At 43.4% G+C, this 23,751-nt stretch overlaps 1 protein-coding gene across 1 annotated transcript; it reads right to left on the bottom strand.

Moving 5' to 3' along the window:
• Positions 1 to 559: 559 nt before the first annotated feature.
• Positions 560 to 23,235, bottom strand: c23h10orf90 (chromosome 23 C10orf90 homolog). Its single transcript, XM_064930831.1, has 9 exons — positions 22,480 to 23,235; positions 21,680 to 21,746; positions 14,654 to 14,739; positions 12,648 to 13,701; positions 6,898 to 7,073; positions 5,874 to 6,054; positions 5,177 to 5,240; positions 4,597 to 4,696; positions 560 to 1,536 (listed from the first exon to the last, which is right to left on the bottom strand). The coding sequence occupies exons 1-9, from the start codon at positions 23,059 to 23,061 to the stop codon at positions 1,507 to 1,509; spliced, it is 2,340 nt and encodes a 779-aa protein (XP_064786903.1). The 5' UTR covers positions 23,062 to 23,235; the 3' UTR covers positions 560 to 1,506.
• Between the last annotated feature and the right edge of the window lie 516 nt (positions 23,236 to 23,751).

Here is a 23,751-nt window from a genome sequence, read left to right as displayed (position 1 = left end):
AGAAATGGTATGTTTGGTATGGTATGTATACATTTGTGGGTCCAGTTAGGTTAAATGGTTAAGGTTAGGGGAAGGGTTGGCTAACATGCAAGTAGTGGCAATGTAGCTACAAAGTAGTAAGTTGTAAAAAAGCAGTTTTCAAAGTTCCTAATTATTTAAAATCTAAAGTTGTCCGTGATGTGAGACGAATACGCAACCTTTGAGTTGCTTGTAATTTGTGATATACATCCAACCATCCACCCGGACCAACCAGACCAACCACGCACCTTTCATAAGTAACCTTCTGCCTTATGTAGCTATCAAGGACCTCCACGACAAAGGGCTCTTTCACAGATGCTCCCTGTCTCCTGAGTTCCATTAGCTGGGCATTTCAGTGTTCCGGGTGGGAGGCTCCACAAGCCCCAAAGCTGACATGAAGTCAGTGACGACTGACACTCTCTCTCTCAGCTCTACACATCTCAGACACAGATAAATGACAAGTCAAGGTGTTTCTCTTTTTTTTCCTCTTTGCACCAATGTTCCAACCCAACACATTTTAAACTCTGAAGTAGAATAAGTATTAAATTAAACGAACAATTTATTTCGAAAGACAGCTTTACTATAATTGAGAGAACAATTACAACGTACTTACAGGAGCATTAAATCATTCAGTGATAGAAAGCCAAAACATAGACATTTCCTGTAAGGCACAGAATCATTCCATCTTACCATAATTGATCAACCTAATCATGCCATTGCTCTTACAACAACCAACGCCTTAAAGGCCTACATTTGTCTTCCAACAATTTTCCTACTGAGAATGTCATATCTTTTCAAAAACGTGGCTATAACTAACCCTGCAGCAGTGTAGATTGGTCTCTAGCTGACTGAATATAAAACATTTCTTATTGAAAAATACAATTTTGCTTTGGTTGAAAATGTCAGTTATGTCAATTGAGGTGGATGTTTACAAGGTATGAGGACTGGAGAGAGTAGGCAGTTTATGTGATATTTACAGAACCTTATCAATGGCAGGTTTTCACAAAACCTCATGGTCCTAGCCTTCAGACTGTCACTTATAATGTAGCTCGATACACAACAGTATGATTCAACTCTATCAATTCAATTACAATTATAAAGTTAACAAATGTTGGTCAGTATGGAGAGTGCAACATAATCATTCCAGTTCATTCCGCTCTCAGGTGTGTACAGTGTCAGTGATCCTGTCAGGAGCTTGGATAGTCTTTTAAATGCTATGGGATTAATGTACATACGAATAAGCTCTGACGAAGGCCAAGAGGCTGACACATGTAAGCTTGAATAAAAGAGTGATACGAACAAGAGCAGTGTGAATGTTTTCTTGGAAGTACTCTCATTATTCCATATAAAATCAAGGTATACTGTCGGTATGGCAACGACGACTGACATTGCATATTAAGTGAGTGTAAGGTCATGAATCCTAGGAGGATGGTGAGTGAAGTATGTGAGTTGAAGGTTTAGTAGGGAACATCTCGAGTTTGTCAATATTCATCTCTGCAGGATCTGCTCCAGAAGTTTCTGCAAAACAACAAACAAATCATTTAGAAATCAAAGACGGGCAAATACACAAATCCTTGGCTAGACTTTATTTCACTCTTCTGGAATCAGCTGTTTTTCAAATGGGAAAGATTCCTCCTTTTAAATTGGCTTTCACTTCCATCAACTGTCTGTCCCCTTAGGTGGATAGCCAAGTCTCATTGGGGGAATAACGATGACTTGCTATCTGGCTAAACAGCCTACAATGCTATAACTCTCCTCTTATACTAGAGCAATTTCACTTTAGCCATATAAAGCTGCCTTTCTACAATATGTCCTAAGCTTTGCAAACATACTCTTCCGGAAGTCAAACGAAATTCTCCTAATGAATTGAAAATTGCTCATTGTTTTCCATGAGGATTTTCCATTGCAATTTTAATAAACTTTCTGAATTGACAACTGAATTGATCAACATTTTTGCTCCTAAACCAGCATACTGCTGATCTGAAATGTGGCATCAACATTGCAGACAAGTGGGCAAAACATTGCTAAAACAAAAGCTCTCTTCCGTATACTTCTGGTTCAGCCCATGTGACATGGCTGTAGTGGAGCGGGTCGAGAGCTTCAAGTTCTTCAGTGTCCATATCACTAAGGACCTGCCATAGTCCAAACACACCAACACAGTTGTGAAGAGGGCACGACAATGCCTCTTCCCCCTCAGCAGGCTGAAAAGATTTAGCATGGGCCCTCCTCAAAACGTTCTAAAGCTGCACCATTGAGAGCATCTTGAATGCTGCATCACCACTTGTTATGGCAACTGCTTGGCATCCGAGTGTAAGGCGCTAAGGAGGGTAGTGCGTACGGCGCAGTACATCACTGGGGCCGAGCTCCCTGCCATCCAGGACCTATATCCCAGGCGGAGGAAGGCCCTAAAAATTGTCAAAGACTCCAGCCAACCAAGTCATAGACTGTTCTTTCTGCTACCGCACGGCAAGCGGTACCGGAGCGCCAGGTTTGGGGCCACAAGCCTCCTGAACAGCTTCTACCCGCAAGCCATGAACAGTTAATCAAATGGCTACCTATTTGCATGGACTCTCCTTTCTTTTTGCTCTGACTCTCTTGCACTGGCTCTATGCACATTCACTGGACTCTACTCATACACTCACAGATTGTACACTGACACAACCACACACACACACACACACACACTACTCTGTTTATTATCTATCATTATTGCCTAGTCACTTTTACCCCAACCTCACCTCAACTATCTTGTACCCCTGCCCATTCGGTACTGGTACTTATTGTATATAGCCTCGTTATTGTTATTTTATTGTGTTACTATTGCCTTTTTATTTAGCACATTTTTCTTACTTTTTAACTCTGCATTGTTGGGAAAGGGCTCGTAAGTAAACATTTAGCGGTGAAGTCTACAGCTGTTGTATGCGGCGCATGTGACAAATACAAAAACACACCTAATAGACTGATTCTCTTTCCACAAACGTGTATACAGATATATAGGATCTGAATTTGATCAACCCATTGCAGGAAATGTACAACTTATAGTGTTTGAGGTTTTAAAAGGCTTCTGAAGTTTGTAATTTCCACTTTAAAATGTCAGACTTGATTTTCCCTTGCGAAAAATGTATCAACCTCGACAAAATTGTAATTTTTTTATCATCCACATTTTCTGTTGCTGCAGGATTATTCTCTGTATGCGTAAAAAACACTTATGCACAGACATACAGATAACACCATGTACACCACTTGACACTCCTGAGCGAAGAGCTCGAACTTTGCACCCCTTGGCATGTTATCGAGTGGGATTTGTAAGAGGTCTGACTCTTTACTGGGTGCTACCATGCATTTAATTCAGATTGAGTGACACTGAATGAGACAACCCAGTCACCTTCAAACCACATTGGGTATCTAACTAAAGGAAACCCCAGACATATGAGGGGATCTTAATTATCTCAGAGTAAATTGGAAATGTCTCCTCATTCTACTTGTTACACTGTACACCTGACTGATATCGCGGCCATTAATGTCTGTGCTGGTTTTGGTGTAATGGGAATTTGAATGAAGGGTATGGGTGAATCAGAATATGTTTGATCGTTTATGTGAGTTCATGACAACTTGCCCTCCAATCATCAAGGGCACATTGGCTTGTTAAAAGAGCCCCTACACACTAGATCTGTGCTAATCCAAGGACCCAACGTGTCCTTGAGTGTCCATAGAGCTGACATTCAGGAACTTTTAAAATCACAAATGACATGTGTCTTCTCAACAATACCTGGATTCAAACTCATTTCACTGAAGCAACAGTGAAATATGAATAGATGAATACATAACACCAGTGCACAGATATTGATTGTGAAGACATTTCGATGACAAATTACAGTAGGAAGTAAATTCTATTAAGAAGTCAAACAGCGGCCTCTACTGGGCATAGATTGTGAAAGGGACATGCTGAAATGCATTTTTCTTGGAGAATTACACTGTTTTCAAATGGCACCTCATCCAAATATCCAGTGAAAGATTATTATTTTAAATAGGACTTCGAAATGTATTGCAATGTTGCATACCTTGTTCTTATCATGACCTTTTTAACATTCAGTGTGGGGTGGCAGGGTAGCCTAGTGCTTAGAGCGTTGGACTAGTAACTGGAAGGTTGCAAGTTCAAACCCCAGAGCTGACAAAGGTACAAATCTGTCATACTGCCCCTGAACAGGCAGTTAACCCACTGTTCCTAGGCTGTCATTGAAAATAAGAATTTGTTCTTAACTGACTTGCCTTGTTATATAAAGGTTAAAAAAAAAATTAAGCACATTGAATGCCTCACTATGAATTATTACAATTTTTGGGGAAAATCAAGTCTGAAATTTCAAAGTGGAAATTACAAACTTCAGAAACCTTTTTAAACCTCAAACACTACAAGTTTTACAAGCACATTTAATGCCTCCCTATGCACTCATAACGCAGTCTTCAACACTTTAGTTAGCAATGCAGTTGTTCTGTATTTGAATTTTCAGACATGGCTTCGGTGTATACAACTATGTGGTGAATATTTTATCACAAAGTCCCAGCACCAACTAAACGTACCTTTTTAAAAAGCTCTGCCCGCAATCTGTTGGTCTGCGATACCACTCTCCTTTTCTCCTCCTCCTTTTTCTTAGTGACCTCAGGGAGCTTGTTGTAAATCCTAAGTAAAAAGGGATGGTTAGACATAGTAGGTTAAGCTTGTGAAGGGGAATATTCTAGAATTAGCAGGCCAGGGGCAACTCAGCTATTCCCAGAAAATCGTCACCATAGAAAGGAAGCTTTATCTGCACAAACCCACAAAGGCCAAACCTGGATCCACTGATAAAACCAACATCACACTGGCTCCTTTTTCACTCACATAAATAGTCAATTTGTTCCCAGATCGACCCAGTCAGATTAAAAACATGACAATGGCAACCTATCCTCTGATCAGGTGTGCCTTCTCAGATAAGACAGGGAGTAAAGAAAATCATGATAACGGGATACAGACGGTAGTTCATATCTCCAATCAAGACAGACGTTCGGCTGTCTGACATCCACAGTGTGTTTTGTGTGCGTGCATGCGAGTGTGTGTGTGTGTGTGAAACAGAGGTAGGCAAGAGACTGACACGTCACAGTACAGCTCTGTCTGTAAACCTACCGTCTGGAGCGGAGCTGCATCTCCTGCCCTGATATGGTCCTCTCTCTGGGTTTGAAAAGGTTATCTGGGAAACACACAAGCATCTGTCAGGAAAACACACACACACACTTTCCACTTTCCTTACTAGGCTTCATTACTCCTGTCCTTCTGAGAGCCGAGGGGCTTGACAGACTCTTGTCAGCTCATCACTGAGACCAACAGTCAGCACTGCATAATTAAGATGTGAGTCTGAGGGTCTATATTTAGCTTGCATTATTACCTTCATAGAAGGCTAAGCAGGAGTGGGAGCGAGGGGCCAGAGTTAAGGTGACGCTATGGACTATTACATCACTGTCATAGTACTAGGGTTTTGGAGAGACGGGTCTATACTGTATTGTAAAGTACTGTCATACTGGGAAAGGAAATGTCTAACATTCTGTAGTATGTGGCGTTCTTTCCCTCAAAAAAGTGTGTATCATTAGTGCTGTAGCAACTTTCAAAAAAACATAGTGACTAAAGATGGTAAATCCATGTAATTCACCGATAATAACCATTTTAGTTGTGGAGTTGGACGTACACAAGACTGCGCTTCAACAGAGCTGCAGTACTTAATAACGACCAGCAGAGAGCAAAGCTGTTCCCCGGGACTAGGATTGAGAAATCACTAAACAGTGTGTTCCTACTCGTACTGTATGTCAGACATGTTCCATCACCGTACCACTGAGCGGGTGGGGCTTGGTGCAGTTCCTCCTATGCCTACTTTTCTCCTCCCAGAGACCCTGCACCTGGTCTAGGTCTGCACACTGTAGGGCCTTCCTCCGCCTGGCCCTCTGCTCCAGACTCCTCATTCTGCCCTGGGAGCGGCTGATGAAGTCTGGCCGGAACATCTCCAGGGCCTCCTGGGGAGGAGAGAGGGAGCAGGGAGGGAGGAAAGTATGAGCTGCTTGTGTAGTTACTGCTCGTCAGCACTGGCACACTCATCTTGGTAAAAAAAAAGAAGCCTAGATTCTGTTATTCTGAAAAGATGCCTCTGCCCTTGATGACTCCCCTTGCAGATTGTAATGGATAGATGTGAGGTAATATGGTAATCAACTCCACATAGTCCTCTGTACCAATGGATATAGGTAAATGGTCTTACAAGTACAATTCTTTGCAAACCCTTTTTCCTTTGCAACCCCCTCATAAAGGTGTTTCACATTGGAGTTGTATTCTTCAAAAAGGGTTCCAAAAGAGGTTCTCTGGCTGTCCCCATAGGATAACTTTTTGGGGTTCCATGTAGAACCCTCTGTAGACATGGAACCAAAAGAGTTCAACCTGTAACCAAAAATGGTTATTCAAAAGGTTCTCATATGGCGACAGCCGAAGAACCCTTTAAGGTTCCAGATAGCACATTTTTTATCTAAGAGTGCAGGGAAAATAAAAACATTTTAACCTTGACTGGCACCAGTTTAGATAAAATGGTTAAGGCCTCGCGAAAGAATGTGAAGGAGCTATTCTTCAGTAAAGTAGAATAAACATTCCTTTTGAAAGAAAGTCCTTCACTCACAGATGACTCTTTACTAGTCATTTGCAGTGCTAGCAACACAACCAAAGTCCTCTCTCTATAGATGCCGATATCTTTTCAAATTTCAGATGAAGAATTTTCACACAGTGATCATACCATATGATATTACAGTATATAATATAATGATACATACAGGAAAATGATTTCAGAAGATTGTGTGGATCAACATCACTCTTACTTTGAGACTGAAGGCTCTGGATTTGATATCCTGAGGATCAACTGTCAGTTGTGATTGGCAGGTGTCTGTTTGGTGTGGACAGAAATCTTCAGCAACATGCAGATCTTCTCTGGAGTGTCCTTGTCTTTCATCACTCTCCTTACGTAGTGACTGTCTTCCCCATGTTCTAGTATCTACTTTGATTGGCAGAGACAGAAAACAGAACACATGCTGTACAGGTAACTGCCAAAATTAAGTAAGCACTTGAGTAAATGGGGGATACAAAGTATATTAAAAGCAGGTGTTTCCAAAAAGGTGTGGTTCCTGAGTTAAGTAAAGACATGCTCCAGTACTTTGGCAACTAGTTAGTATTCTTTTCAACCTTTGGGCTGGATTTGTCAGAATTACTGTCTTACCTCAATTAGCCATGAAATCCCTATTTTGAAAACAACTATTTTCTGGAAATTTTGCGGCACCATTGTCCCAAGATTTAACCCCACGTGAGCCAATTCGCGTTTCAGCCAATGAGCTTCAGCCCCTCACCATTTGAGTGACAGCTAGCAAAATGCACACACAGCAGAGCGAGAAAGAGAGAGAAATAACGTGGTGCACATATCTGCATATTGGTGACGTAGTACAACATTTTCGGGGACCATTTTGGTTAGGGAGCGCTACTTTCAGAAATACTGGCTAAAATGTATACAAAAGTACCAGAGAATATCTTTTGGAAATTAAAACATCCCATCATGCTCAGGGTTATGTATAGAAATTCCTAGTTGCCCATTATTTTGCCTACTATGCACAGCGGCTGAGGAATTGGACCTATATCCAAAAAGTCGCCTGTATGAATCCCAGGTAGGGAGCTGGATTAACAGGGGGATATTAATCTGGTAACTGGAGGGCTGCTGTGTTCATATCCTAATAACAATCCCCTACCGTTGAGCCCTTGAGCAAGGCTCTTAACTCCACAACATTTTCTCCAGTAGCACTGTGTGTGTGTGTGTGCGCATGTGCATGTGCGTGTCCGCATGCGCGCATGTGCGACATGAGTGGCATTCAAGGAAACGGTGTTAAGTGCTACACTCCTCAAGGAAAGTATGTGTGTGTGTGAAATTAAGAGTGCAGAAGACACATTTCTGTTGTTCGCTGTAACTACGGACAATGAAATTGTATTGTAGATGAAGAACACATGTAGAATCTATGGCAAGGTGCATTGAACCTGTTCTGGCTCGTGGTGCCCAACGCCCTATTAAGACACTTTATTTAGGTGTTTCCTTTCTTTTGGTAGTTGCCTGTATATTCCAGTGCATATACCAGTTAACTCTTCATCAAACATTGTCGATTACATGCTGCATGGATGGTAAAAAAGAGTGCATCTCATATACACAGAGTTTATTACAATACTGGGACTGTACTGCATTGTCAGACATCAATGATAAACAAAGAGGTTTTCAGATAACCTAGATCTTACTTAATATGTGCATTCAGAATCATCTGCAGAGAAGCCATTCGGCCCTTTTTAAAATGTGGCTTTGTATTTTTACATCCCATCTAACAAAGGTAAAATGAACATGAGGGCTGAGTGAGGATTACTCCTATCAGATAGGATGACATTTATTGAAATAGAATGAATGCATTTAATCCTTTCCGATAGCCAAAATCCGATAGATAACTTTTGAAAAACTGGGCCCTGGAGAAGAGGGAAAATGGTTGAGCCCTCTAACTGACCCCTACTCTCCACGACTCAGTGAGTAAAGCAGAGAAAAAGACACGTGCATACTGCATGAATAATATAAACCATGATGACAGTGCATCTATCCTGCACTCTCTAACCCCGCTCCTCCACCTCCTTTAAAAACAGACCCATTTAATATCAGACACAATCATTTATCATAGGAAGAACACACCATCAAATAAATGCTCTGGCGCCAACAAACAAGAAATCTATGTACCAAGTCAGACTATTTCAACGTTGTCATCGTTATAGCAAGCAATGCAGCAAGCGGAGTGTAACACCGGTAAATTACTCCAGCTTCAATACATTTGGTCCGTACTTGCGAAAATAAGCAACCAACAGGTTCTCCAGCACAAAACGTGTATTGGCCAATGGAAATCGTTGATTTACTTGCACATGACAGAATGTGAAATTGTAGCATGGCACACGTTTGCCCTATGCTAACCTCAACAGGTGGCACTGATTATATGCTGGCGCAAAAAACAGCCTAGATCTTAGACTTTATATCCACCAACCAATGGCATTTCTTAAAATAGGTCAACCCTGGCCACTAGAGGGATATTTTAAACCTACAAATTCAAGGACTACTTTTGTTTCATTGGTCTGTAACAAAATGTTGAGTGGCAATATTGCATCGATGCATCAATGACTAGGGTACTAGCTACTACTAACATTAGACAACATTTTCATGTTTTATCATATATGAAAAAATTCCCACATTTTTGTTCATCTGTGCATTTATGGAAAAAAGAAAAGAGGTCCGGTTATCGTATAACTTAAAAATACAAAAGCCTTATGGATTAGTCAAATAGCAGTCATGAAGGCTATCCCTATCAACTGGCCCTGCCTTTCTAAAGTCTTTGAAAGCCAAGTGAACAAACAGATCATCGACCATCTCGAATCACACTGTACCTTCTCCGCTATGCAATCCGGTCTCCTGGTCACGGGTCCACCTCAGCCACGCTCAAGGTCCTAAACAATATCATAACAACCATCGATAAAAAACAGTACTGTGCAGCCGTATTCATCGACATGGCCAAGGCCTTCGACTCTGTCAACCACCGTATTCTTATCAGCAGACTCAACAGCCTTGGTTTCTCTAATGACTGCCTCGCCTGGTTCACTAACACCTTCTCAGATAGAGTTCAGTGTGTCAAATCGGAGGGCCTGTTGTCCGGACCTCTGGCAGTCTCTATGGCAGTGCCACAGGGTTCAATTCTCGGGCCGACTCTTTTCACTGTATATATCAATGATGACGCTCTTGCTGCGGGTGACTCTTTGATCCACCTCTACGCAGACGACACCATTCTGTATACATCTGGCCCTTCTTTGGACACTGTGTTAACAAACCTCCAAACAAGCTTCAATGCCATACAACACTCCTTCCGTGGCCTCCAACTGCTCTTAAATGCTAGTTACACTAAATGCATGCTCTTCAACCGATAGCTGCCCACACCCGCACGCCTGCCTACTCTGGACAGTTCTGACTTAGAATATGTGGACAACTATAAATATCTAGGTGTCTGTCTAGACTGCAAACTCTCCTTCCAGACTCACATTAAGCATCTCCAATCCAAAGTTAAATCTAGAATCGGCTTCCTACTTCACAACAAAGCCTCCTTCACTCATGCTCCCAAACATACTCTCATAAAACGGACTATTCTGCCGATCCTGGACTTCGGCGATGTCATTTTCAAAATAGCCTCCAACACTCTACTCAGCAAATTGGATGCAGTCTATCACAGTGCCATCCATTTCGTCACCAAAGCCCCATATACCACCCACCATTGCGACCTGTATGCTCTCGTTGGCTGGTCCTCGCTACATATTCGTTTCCAAATCCACTGGCTCCAGGTCATCTATAAGACTTTGCTAGGTAAAGCTCCGCCTCACTGGTCACCATAGCAACACCCACCCGTAGCACGCGCTCCAGCAGGTATATTTCACTGGTCATCCCCAAAGCCAACACCTCTTTGGCCACCTTTCCTTCCAGTTCTCTGCTGCAAATGACTGGGACGAATTACAAAAATCACTGAAGTTGGAGACTTACTGTATATCTCCCTCACTAACTAAGCAACGGCTGTCAGAGCAGCTTACTGATCGCTGTAAATAGCCCATCCAACCAACTACCTACCTCCCCATATTTGTTTTTTAGTTCTTTTCTGCTCTCTTGCACACCAGTATTTATACTTGCACATCCTCATATGCACATCTATCACTCCAGTGTTAATCGCTAAATTGTAATTACTTCGCCACTATGGCCTATTTATTGCCTTACTTCATTTGCACACACTGTATGAAGATTTTCTATTGTGTTATTGACTGTACGTTTGTTTATGTGTAACTCTGTGTTGTTGTCCCACATCAGTCTCTGAGTTGCCTACCTGGTTAATTAAAGGTGAAATATAAAATCTAATTAAAAAAAATCACTTTGAGTTGGAACACTGCTGAAGTGGTTGATTCTAAATTAATACTGCACTTTAACTGTGGGTTTGAGCCCCCCTTGCATCAATCTTTTTTGTTGAGGAAAAAACTGTTAGTTCCGGTCCTTGATGCACGATCCAAAACGCATGCGACTCAATGGATGATTATATTAAATCATGGCCTATAAAACTTTGTAGCCTGTATAAAGCCTTATGTCCACCAGATGCATCAAACTCTTTGCGTTCCAGTGGAAGTCATGCCAGGATATAATGTTTTAATTGACTGTGTTTTGTATCTTAATATGTATTTAATGTGTGTATTTATGTTTATCTACACTTGCACTGTACCCAGAATCAGTCACTCTGTGACCTGGGCCAGTAGATGAGTCTACGAGGAGGCCAACCAGAGAAGGTATGTGTGGTATATATGCTTGCAGTACCACATTCACTACTGCAATGAGCCAAGCTTTACCTCCCTGGTGTGAGTGTAACTGCTGCGTACTGATCAAATGATAGACGCTGCACTGCTCTGCTCATACATGAGGTATACTCTGTAGTGCCTATGAGACTTCCATAACACGTTCCCTTGGACATACTGTAGATTGTAAGCATTCTAGGTTCTTATGGCTACCCTACAATGCCCCCCAAGGCACAGAGTAGTCCCTTTGAAAAAGAGGTAGTCACTTGTACAAACAAACCTCTCCAATAAATTCACAAAGGACAACATAAGGGCACAATACCACACAGACGCTGTGAACTCTGCAATGCCACTCAAAATAGATACCCTACAATGCTCCCCAGGAAAAACGCAGTACATTCAAAACAAGAGCTAGAACCTTGGCAAATTACACCTAATTACAAACAAACCTCTCCAATAAATCCACAATGGACAAAACTAAGGATACAATGCCACTCAGGTGCTGTGAACTCCACAATGCCATTCTTCAGTTCAATACCAGAGAGGGGATACAGAGACCATAGGTATTGTGCACTGCTTCTCAAAGCTGACTCCTGGCCTAATTCTATTTCAGGCAGTGCTTAGCAGCACCAAGCAGACAGGACATTCACGTCTGTTTTCTGAGCCATAAGCTAGCCTCCACAACCAGCCTTGAGAGTGAGATCGTTTAAAACAATATACTCATTCTTTTCAATGGGGAGCTTCACCCGGTGTCACACCCGTGAAAGCCTAACACCGCCACGCTTACTGGGTTGAGAGGGTAGATAATGTATGCAAAGGATGTGTTGGAAGTAAGAGAGGGATGAAATTAAAATAGAAGCATGAGTTTTTCCTTCACATAAACACAGTGTTCCATTATGTGAGAATGTAGCACTTGTGGGTTTTTCACCAATCTGCATTGCTATACACACTGCGTCTATAAGGAATATATCCTATGAACAATGTATGAGGTATAAATCAAAAGGTAAGAAGAGTTAAAAATGAGACTTTACACCCTCTAAGACCTCCTCGCTATGGCATTGCGTACGCTGTTAAGACTTGGAAATGTGATTTTATCCACACAGCTATGGAAATGGGGAGCCATTGAAAGGAATGGTGCTGGGTTTGCATGGGTACTTTAGAGTTTTTCCCTGACATGGGGAGATGAAATTCATACCTGGGCTGATATTGAAAGCAGGGTGTCTGTGTGTGGAATTTCTCAGCCGACGACAGCACAGCTCATCTGCAATTCCATTGTGCTGACTGGCCCCGGAGTATGAGTCGCCTGTTCCTCTGGCTGATGAGAATAACCCTGAGGTAAGATTGTGTGCAGTTAAATCAGATGTCCTATTCTTAATACCATCAGTATCTGCCATTTTGGGGACCTCGTAGCCCCCTTTGGTTGATGAAGAGTCTCTGCTGTAACCCACATCAGTCTCTGAGTTGTCCCATCTATGGGTGCAGCTTAATGCCCCCATAGATCTCCGGAGGTCTTGAAGTGTTTTGGGGTAATCCATTGAGGTTCCAATGTGGGACGAGCCCCCAACATACAGAGACAGGGTGGACCTGTGCTTAACTGGCTTTGTGACCTCTGGCTGTCCTATGGAGATAGACAGTGACTTGTCCAAATACAGAACTGTGTTCGCAGACCTCCAACGTACCTCAAGCTGGACGCAGGAGCGGAAAGAGGGCTGGAGTGAGAAAGGCCTGAAGGTGCTTCCATTGTCCTTGAGACTGTCCTCACCTGTATAACTGTGCCTGTGTTCAGGCCAGGCAGTCCTCATCCCTGGCCCTCTCATCTGGACCTTGGCACATGCAGAGTAGCTCTGTCTGTACTCTGCCACCTTTACTATGGTGGCCTTGTGTCTGGTCACCACCTCAGAGTGCTTTGGAATGGCTGAGGATGGGACATGAGTCATGACTGGGTTGAGGGATGTGGATGACCTGATAGGCAGGATCGGTGGGTGGGGATAATGTGATCGGTTGGCCCCTGACTGGGAGACCCTGCAGGATGTGATGGTGATGGAGGAGAAGCCTGTCTTTGGTCGGCCGCCCAGGACATTAGGGACACTGGCCATCCTCAGCAGGGTTGGACTCCCTCTGTGGGGTACATGTCCACCTCTCTGGGAGTCCCCAGAGTGTGTCGGCCTCATAAGGGAGGGTGATGTGGAAGCCCTCTCCCCTTGTCCTCTCCACATGTTCCATGAGGGGGTAATATACTTGGTGGAAGCCTAAGGAGAGGGAACCCAGAGGAAAATATCAGAGCTGTGTTGAAATAGTCTGTCTAAAAATACAACGCATCTATCAGGTATATGAAATAGAGTGAGGGAAATAAATCCAATACTTTTCCCCGTGATATATTCTAGGGATTACTTATTATCGGCTACCTGCTCTCATTTTGAGATCTCCTTTTGTTACCATGGTGATGTGTAACCTGATGCCCAACAGTCAGCGACAAATTAACCATGACATTTAACATTGACATTCCAGGATTGCCTGGCTATCCAGCTTAAGACAGGCCAATTAAGACAAGTAAAGTGTACATGAGAAGGTAAAACAATTGTCACACTTTCACTTCATATCAGACATGTGTCATATTAGTGGTTAGTTCACGTCCATTCTCTGACAATAGTTGATTTGCAGGATGGATCGGGACTGTCAGTTAAAACAGCTGTTGTTTGCAGTGAAAACATCCCATGGCTTGTCCAAGCACAATAACATGTCCACAAGTTCCTGCATAAAATTGCACTCACGTTGACTCAAAGTCTGAGGACTGCATGTCTTACAAACTTAATCGAATAGATTTGAATGGCAAAGTTCTTCTCCGGACTAAAACCCACTGCTGAGCTAGTGAATAGCCTCCTTGTCTAGATGGCATAAATCTAATTAGAAAAGCAAGGAATACACTGCCATAATGGATGTTATGACATGTATTAATTCAGCATCATAAATTGTACTAAAACATATTAATGATGATGATATGATGATGATGATGATATTACCATGTTCAAACATATACTTTTTAAAACTGATACACATAGCCATGTACTTATTAGCTATAAATTGCAGTAATTTCTACAGAATAAATAACTTTGTAAAGCTAACAATAACAAGACAAGCACAGTAAAATGATAACAAATATATCACAGCTAGAATAGTAAAAGTTTTTTTTAAATCTTTTACCTCATTGATATTAGATGTTGGTAGGCTGGGGAACCTCCCACTTCGAAAACCCATGGACTTGGACCAAATGCCGCCTAATTTTCCTTCTGAAATATGTACATGGCGGTAAACATTCTTTCTTTTTTTTACAGTCTACTGCTTGTTCCAGACATTGGAAAAATCTAAAACAAAACATAACAAGCACTTAGCCTAAACGTTTCCTCACTGAAACAGGTTTCAGAGAAGAAGCGTACTATTAGTTTCTCTGTCCACTTTGCAATGAAGAGGAGACTCACAGACAAACAGACGATAGGCCCACAACTGTCTCGTCTGTGCTCTTTGTCGTGCCTAAGAGCAGCCCTTAGCCATGGTATATTGGTCATATACCACACCCCCTTGGGCCTTATTGATCTCCCATTATTAGAGCCTATCGTGCCCATGATATACTACACAACATACACATGGCGAATACATTCATAAAAAGTGCCATCGTTTACGTCGTTACCTAGCAATACACCACTACTTACACAGATAGAACAACGAGCCAGATATTTCACCGGATGTATAAATGTGAAGCATCCGGTTGGTGTTTCCACTCACTACCAAATATGGTGGTGAAAGGAAGCCCAGTGGCCCGCAGTGGTAGAAGATGGAACGAGACTAATTATGGCCGAGATTCTGCAAATTTTCTCATCAATGAAACATTTGATCTAAATACAGTTTTCTGTTTCCAAAACTAAAATCTTGTTACGAACAGAGTGGACTAAGTTTTGTAGACTTCACCCTTTGCCAACGTTTTTTAAAATGGTGTTGTTTAGAAGGAGTGGAAGGGAGAATTTAGTTATTGCAGGTGTAACGGCGTTCTTCGTTTGTCGAAAGAAAGTCGGACCGAAATGCAGCATGTTGGTTACTCATGTTCTTTAATGGAACAAATGACGATACACGAAATAGCTTATAAATACAAAAACAACAAAACGGAACGTGAAACCTATTACAGCCTATTTTTTATTTATTTTTTATTTATTATCTTCAATACCATTCATTCTTTACAACTCATAATTTACATACATACTCAAATAATGGTATTTTTAATTAAACTAATTAAACTAAACATAAACCCCAAACAAAACCTCAGGGGAGCATCTTCCCTCCCCGTCACCCTACAAAATACCTTTCCCTATCTCCCCGTCCCTAATCTATCCTCTTACAAATCTAAATAACACCCAGCCCTAAACCCCCCTTCCACCTCTCCCGAGCAGCATGCTGCCCCCACTTCCTCTCCTCACTCTTCATCCTCCCCCTCAAATCTCCTTCCACTCTCCTCACTATCCCTTCCACCCCCCAATCTCTCCCTGTCTTCACCATGTTCTGCCTTGCTTCCCACAGCCCCCGTTTAAAGAGACTCATAAGAAGCCAGAGCAGAAACCTGTCCCTATCCGTCCCTCTCGCTCTCCCTACACCCCTCTCTAACCTGGCCCACGTCAATACAAAATCCCCCTTTACCAAACCTAACAACACCCGTGCCCTAGCCCATACTACTCCGGCAAAGGCACAGTCCCAAAAGACAAGGCGCACAGTCTCCTCCCTGCCACAAGAGGATCTTGGACAGGTGGGGGATTGCACCAAACTATACCGGTACAAGATGGAACGTACCGGCAAACACTTATGAAGGCTCAACCAATTCAGGTCCTTGAGCCTGTTGTCCAGACCCCGCGCCTGCACTCCCTCCCAGACCACTTCCGAGATGCCCACTACAGGCGCCGGACTCCCTGCCTTTCTGACCTCCTCATACAGGTGCCTATGATCTAAACCTACTCGGGCAACTTCAACCTCAGGGTGCGCATGCAGCCACTTGGCCGCATGACCAAAGTGCCACGGCAGCTGTTCCGCCCGAGGACCCGTGTTAGACTTCGAGGACCACTGGTCCAAGTATACCCCAAAACTTGAGATAAAACTCAGCCGGCAGCCCATCCATCCCAGGCACCTTCCCTTTTCCCATCCTCCTAAGAACGCTCTCAACCTCTTCTAGTGAGATCTGGGCCTCCATCACTTTTCTAATGTCCCCAACCGCCTGGACAAGTGTTCTAAAAACACATTTCCCTGCTCTACATCTATTTCCCTTTCCTTAAATAAACCTTGGAAATGATCAGTTGTCACCCTGACCATATCCTCTGGTTCTCTAACTATACTACCATTTTCTTCCCTAACACCATGCATTACCTTCCTACTCTGTCTTGCCCTAACCAACTTAAAGAACATAGCAGAACAAGTCTCATTATGTTCTAGAAAACCACTATGCGCACGCTCCAGGAAAGCTCGAGCCTTCCGCTCCTGCAACTCCCTGAGCTGCGCCTTTAGGGTTGCGGATCTCTCCCAGTCAAACGACCCGCCGAGGTTGCCTGCCTCGTATTCGAGTTCAATTAACCTTTGGATACGATCCACCTCCCTCCTCTCCTCCCTTTTTTTCCTCTTGCAATACCCTATTATAAAAGCCCTAATCCTCACCTTAACTAATTCCCACCACTCTAACACCCCCTCACACATGGACCGGAGGCCCTCAAGCCTCCTAAAGAAACCATAAAACCCGTCAACAAAAGCCTGCTCCTCCAGCACATCCCGATCTAGCTTCCAGTACCCCTTACCAAAGAGGCAGACTGGCGACCCCACCTGCAGGAGCACCCCGTCGTGATCCGAAAAGAAAACAGGCAACAGCCGCCCAGACAACTTACCCAAAGACCTGGGTACAAAAATATAATCAAGCCTCCGCTCAACCCCCCTGGAGTTACGCCATGTAGGACCGTCCATTTTCGGAGTAGTGTGCATACCACCATCTACCAGACCATGGCAAGCCAATAGCCTAGCAATGGCGCCTGCACTGCTATCCCCCCCTCTTCCTAAATCTGTATTAAAATCCCCCCCTATCACTAATTTCCTATTTGTGACACACAGGGGCGTCAGACAGTCCACCATCTCCCTCCTGTCTGCCACCACCTGTGGCCCATACACCACCACTAATCTAAATTTACAATCCCTTATCGTGACATCCACCCCTATAACACTCCCCTGCATTACCACAAAAGAATCCTCCACTTTTACCTCCCTGTGCCCACACAAAATCCCTACCCCCGATGAGTGCACCCCCCTACACCCCAAACCGACTCCCCCTTGTCCCACTCCCTCTTAAATCTCCTAACATCCCCTCCATCCCTCAGGTGAACCTCCTGTAAAAAACAAAAATCAAACACCACACCCTCCAAATAACTAAAAACCGCCCTCCTCTTAACAATATCTCTTACTCCCCACCTCCTCCTGTACCCAGTCCTGAGTCTTGTTAGGTGTATCCCCACCCAAATGAAGTTGAGAGCCTTGGGAAACCAGCAGCAACCCAGAGGTTTCTCCCACCCCCATCACTCTCTTGGCCATCCCCTCCCCCTCACTGTCGGCCAATCGCACCCTCCTCTTCATTCTCTTCTTTGGTGATGGCGGCAGTGGAGAGATACCACCCCCTCCCCCCGCCAGCTCCTCCACCATACCCCTCATCTCTTCCACCATGTCACTTTCCCCCAGTCCACTTGCTCTTCCACCGTCTCCTTCTCCACCACTCCTCCCTCGTTTTCTTCTCTCTCATGCTCCTCCACTCGGTTGCCTTCTTCCGCCGCTTTTCCTGGTTCTCATACTCCCGTGCCTTCCGTTTCCTTCTCTCTTCCATCCGCCGCTTCTTGCTCCTCTTCCTTCCTTGTGGCCTTCCCCTCTGGACTTGTACTCTTGTCATGAGGCGTGCTTCCTTCCCCTCCTCTTCTTCCCCCATCCCCCGCTCCTGCTCCCCCCCCAGCCGCAGACGCATATGACCTCTGACGGGCCGGGCACCCCCGCCACAGGTGTGCTGACGAGCCACACCCATGGCATGTCTTAGGCTTGTCACAATCCCTCGCCTCGTGATCCTCAGATCCACAAAATCTGCATTTTCTCATGCTGCACGAGGCGAAAATGTGTTCGTAGGCCATACATCGCCTGCAAAATGGGGGCTGACGTGCATAAAACAACGTCCCCCTGTCAGCCCCAAGGGAGAACATAGCAGGAGGATGGAGGTAGCCACCATGTCCCTTTGGGTCCTCCCTGAGGAGGGCCTGGAAACCTCTCCTCCCATTCCAAAACCCAAGGGAGTCTTTGAGGTGCCTAGCTGAGGAAACGTTATCCATGTATCTCCCCAGAAAAGCCCTCACCTCTTCGTCCTTAACGTAAGGGTTGTAAATGTTGACAGTTACAACCCTAAAGTTATTCTTCGCCAGGCTTGATATTTCGTAGTGGCACATCGGCCTCTCACCTCCCACTGCTCTTGCCCTTCTCAGGATATCATCGTGTTTTTCTTCTGTATATAGCGCGATGTCGTATGCTCCCTCCAACAAGTTGCCTTGGAAACAAAACACGTCCTTCACCGTCAGCTTTAGAATCCCCATCAATATTATCCTTCCAAAAGATTCTCGTCCTAAAGGCTCCAACTCCTTTTCCTTCCAAGCAAAACGAATCGTGTTGGCCAGCCCAATCCCAGGGACCGACCGTGTTGATGTATTTAGCACCATCTCCGCAAGGAGAATGGCGCTCGTTCTCTTCTCTTCCAATACAAGAAAAAAAAGAAAATCCAAAGTGACCGAGCCTGTCTGGTGAACACTAACACAGAGACAGGAACAATCACCCACGAAATACAAAGTGAAACCCTGGCTACCTAAATACGGTTCCCAATCAGAGACAACGAGAATCACCTGACTCGGATTGAGAACCGCCTCAGGCAGCCAAACCTATGTAACACACACCCCTAATCAGCCACAATCCCAATAACTAAAAAAAAAACACTAAGAAATACAACAAACAATAAACCCATGTCACACCCTGGCCTGACCAACTAATTAACTAAAACACAAAATACTAAGACCAAGGCGTGACAGCAGGTGTAGGCGGTCCCCAATGCAAATATGCAAGTACATGCTGGAATGCACAAATATGTCATTGCCAGCTCGTGCTTGGCTCTGCCCACCTCCTTGCTTGTTCTGCCCACTAGAATTAATTTGCTCCCATTGGAACGACAGGCTGTGGTCTATCTTGGGTTAGTTATATATATATTTTTTAAGATTCACTGCCCAGCCATGCAATTTATAAACTTGATCTCCACTGTATAAAATATCTAGACATTATCATCGACATTTGCAACATTGTTGCAATATTTAATTAAATTCGATCTCCAATGTGTCCCATACCAATCAACATCAGCCAGTCTAAATCACAAATCAGCATGATTTTTATGGATACACAGTGCCTATAAAGAAAATAAACAGTTAAAGAGAAACTAAATGCAGCTTGTGTCCTGTCTTTTCAGCTTCAACCATTTTTGTTTGCCATAGCAACTTGCAAAGTTATGAAAATGTCAACCTGCGCTTGGGTAGTTTTGCTTTACCTGGCAGTCGAATAGAACTAATGACCAGAGAACGCCCAAAATTGCACATGACAACCAGTGTTAGTGAATGTAGCATCACATTCTGTTGAAAAATGAATGGTTTGAGATAGAATCTTGCTTTTTAATGCTGGCAACCAATTGTATGAAATACTGTACTTGAGTCCAAGGCAATAATACACTCGAGGCTTCTCCTCGTGGCTATGACCACTTCGCAGCCATGATAAAACTGTCATAACACATGGCCTAATTATTCCGCATCACCTCACCTGGCGCTCACATTTCCCAAGACGTGTTTACTCTAAAACACAAGAGGATGAAGTAAGTCAACTGCAGCTTATTGATTTATGGCCTACCTCAATGTGCAACGGAATTTGTTTATTGCCCCCAAGTTATAACTCATCCCGTTGTCACCTTTTCTTTATTTCCTGCTCAGTCCATTACATAATTCAATCAGGAAATATATTAGATGGATCTATCAATATATTGTCCATATGTTCATTGGAGGCTTGCGGTGAGCAAGACTTTGAAATTGAAATGAGAGTGTGATGTATATAACACATTTTGGCAATCATGGAACACTTACCCTATACTGTCATAGTGAGAGCAGGCAAATTGAAGTAATTGCATAGACTATGTTATGTTATGCTGTTTTGAGAATAAGATACTGTAAAGTAATAATGTTTACATCACGTTTTCCAGTTCAGAGGAAAATCAATTGGGACAGGATTATGAAAGTAAGCAATAACATGGAAATGGAATATTATGCATGCATAGTTTTTCCCTCGATTTTGCTTTTATTTATCTTGCATATTGCATGCAGGGCAGGGGAATTGGAGTACCAGCAGGTGTACTTCTCATGGCTTTGCTGCCGTGCATCTCCAGATTGACACGATAATATGAGCCAGTGAAACATAGCCCTAAGTATAAACAAGACAAGTGTGTGTGTATCTTTCTTTATTTGTTTGTATGCGTGTGTGTGTGTTTCTTTGCTCCTGGGGGGTGTTTATGATTACAAATGTGTCTGTTCTCTCCCCCCTCTCTCTCTTGGGCAAGGGTCCATCTTTACTTTCTAGAACACAGAGAGAGAGAGAGGGTCTATGAAGAATTGGCTTTGTGACTGTGTTGATTGTGGTGTGTGAAAGCAGTGATTGAGTCATCCTCTCTGTGCCTGACAGTGAAGGGAACAGAGTGTGAGGCCATGGGGGCTCACAGCTGGTTAGGGAGCAGACAGACTGTGTAGTACCCAGGGTATATACAAATAAACACATCAGCAGTCAACACTGAGAGCAGAGAAGACATTGTATGTCTCTCTGGACCTGAATCACAGCCATGGGAGAAATAGTTCACAGCTCATGAAGATGTGACCCACTGGCATCAGTTGATAGATTTTTGTCGTGGAGTCATCTTGTGCTTTGGTCTGCTGTGCTTTTTTTCTTCCCTTCTTTTTTACTTGTTCCTCTCCTTCTCTTTCCTATCCCCTATCATAACCTATTTTATCTCCACTCTGACTTATTGTAGCTCAACCTAATGTTAGAAAACAAAGATAGTTAGCAGTCCATGTAATTATTACTAGAGGAGGAATGGCATACAGTACATACCTTTGAGTATCACACCGCTGTCATAACTCTTCCGTCTGATGGAGTCGATGCCAAGTTCAATTTGTCTCTGAAAAATAGTGCTATTTAAAAAACAAATTTAACAAACTAATATTTTGGTTTAAATATAGTATTTTAGTGAAAGTTATCATACACTGCAGAGATGAATCTACAGTATATAAAAAAACAGGGCTTTGTATTACATAAATTAAGGGGACAAACTCAAGCATGCGATAATTGCCTTGACTAGGATGGTAGGAATGTGGTCACATGAGCGATGATCCATAAGAATTCTAGCAGTGATTCACAGAGGGAGAACATTCCAGTGGCTAAAGATGTCTTTGTCAACATCCAATTTTAATCGCACACCAGGAGGCAAGAACAGATTCTGAGAAATTTATAGAGATTAGAAACTCCACTTAACTCACAAGCCGTGGAGAGAAGCCCTTTCCTGATGATGACCAACTTTGTTTTCAACCAGGGGAAAGTAAAAATTCTTACACAAAACAATAAATCTAAATCTACTACTGTACTGCGATTTGTTTTGCATTTAATATATAGTTGGTTAAGGCAGGTAGCCAAGTGCTTAGAGCATTGGGCCAGAAACTGAAAGGTTGCTGGATTGAATCCCCGAGCTGGCAAGGTAAAAATCTGTCTTTCTGCCCCTGAACATGGCAGTTAACCCACTGTTCCCCGGTAGGCCGTCATTGTAAATAAGGATTTGTTTCTAACTGACTTGCCTAGTTAAATAAAGGTTAAATAAATAAAATAAAAAATAAATATTTGGATCAGTTATATCTTACCTGGTAGAGAAGGCCGGTTAGCTCATAGAGTACTCCTCTTGTTGGTAAAGGCAGCCACCCGTTTCTAACAGGGGACAGAGTGCAGACTCTGACCCATTCTTTCCCAGGCGTGCACCTGATCCTGACGGTCTCCAGATGACCCAGGGTACACGATGGAAAGAGCTGATCACTGCTTACTGTAGACTGGGGTCTGGAGCCAGGGTCATCCGACCAGTCAAAGCTATGTGAGTAGCCCTCAGGTGGGGTCAAGTCTGTCTCCTCAGGGTTGAAGGTGACACTTCCTGTTCTGTTAAAATAAAGTTCCACCTCGTTTTGGATGGAACTCCCAGAGGGGTGCGTATGGAACCATTCCAGCGGCAGCCACAACTCCTCTCCAGCTTCACCACCTTCACCACACAGCTCAGACCTGGGGACGTGGGCTAACACATCCACTAGAGATCCCTGGAGCTTCAGGCAGTTGCTCTGGCCTAATCTCCTCCTGTCCAGTTTTCTAATGGGGCAGCCAGCCGACACTCCCTTCCCCTGAGCCCCCAGCTCAGGTAGCAGAACAGGTGACCAGCTCTCAGGTTTCAGAGCTTGCATAATAGGGACCCACAGCACAAGTTATTAATGAGGGAGACAGAGGCTCAAACAGCTCCTGTGGTTACCGTAGTGACGCAGCAAAAAGTCTCCTGACTTGCAATACTTACTCAAACAGAGAGTTTAGAAAAAGCGACACATTCCCAAAAGGTTCAGTGAGGAAAAACACATCTCCCGGGAACTAGCAGACCTAGATATGAACAGAGGAATACACAAAAATAAATGAAAGCGAAGCAAAACTATAAATATAGACGTCTAGAAAAGCACCAGTGTACAGAGTGGTGCATTTTTACTTGATAATTTCTCTCCTTAAACTTTGCGAAGTAGAGGGGTATAAATGTAAAAGTTCTCCGCGTTTACACTTCCTCTGTGATAAAAACACAACATTTTTGTGATTACGTATGACTTATTTTTAAATCCCCAAAATGTTACTTACCTCACTTATTTCAATAGGTGAACCAGCAGTCACAATCAATGGAACATTGGTAGAGGTAAAGGTCCTCAAGGTAATTCCAACACTGAAGAGGCTGTTGTTGATCAATGACTGTTATCCTCAGGCATTGATCTGATGTAAACTCTTGTTGCCCGGAGCAGGGGCTGACTCACCCATAAATTCTTAGGTCTCTTACCGATTTAACTCCACAGAATGGACTACATTGCATCACCTCTTTCAAGTGCAGAGGGTTGTGATGC

This window comes from Oncorhynchus masou, chromosome 23 (genome assembly GCF_036934945.1).
Source record: "Oncorhynchus masou masou isolate Uvic2021 chromosome 23, UVic_Omas_1.1, whole genome shotgun sequence".
Classification (NCBI taxonomy): domain Eukaryota; kingdom Metazoa; phylum Chordata; class Actinopteri; order Salmoniformes; family Salmonidae; genus Oncorhynchus; species Oncorhynchus masou.
This window is presented reverse-complemented; position numbering and strand designations above follow the sequence as displayed.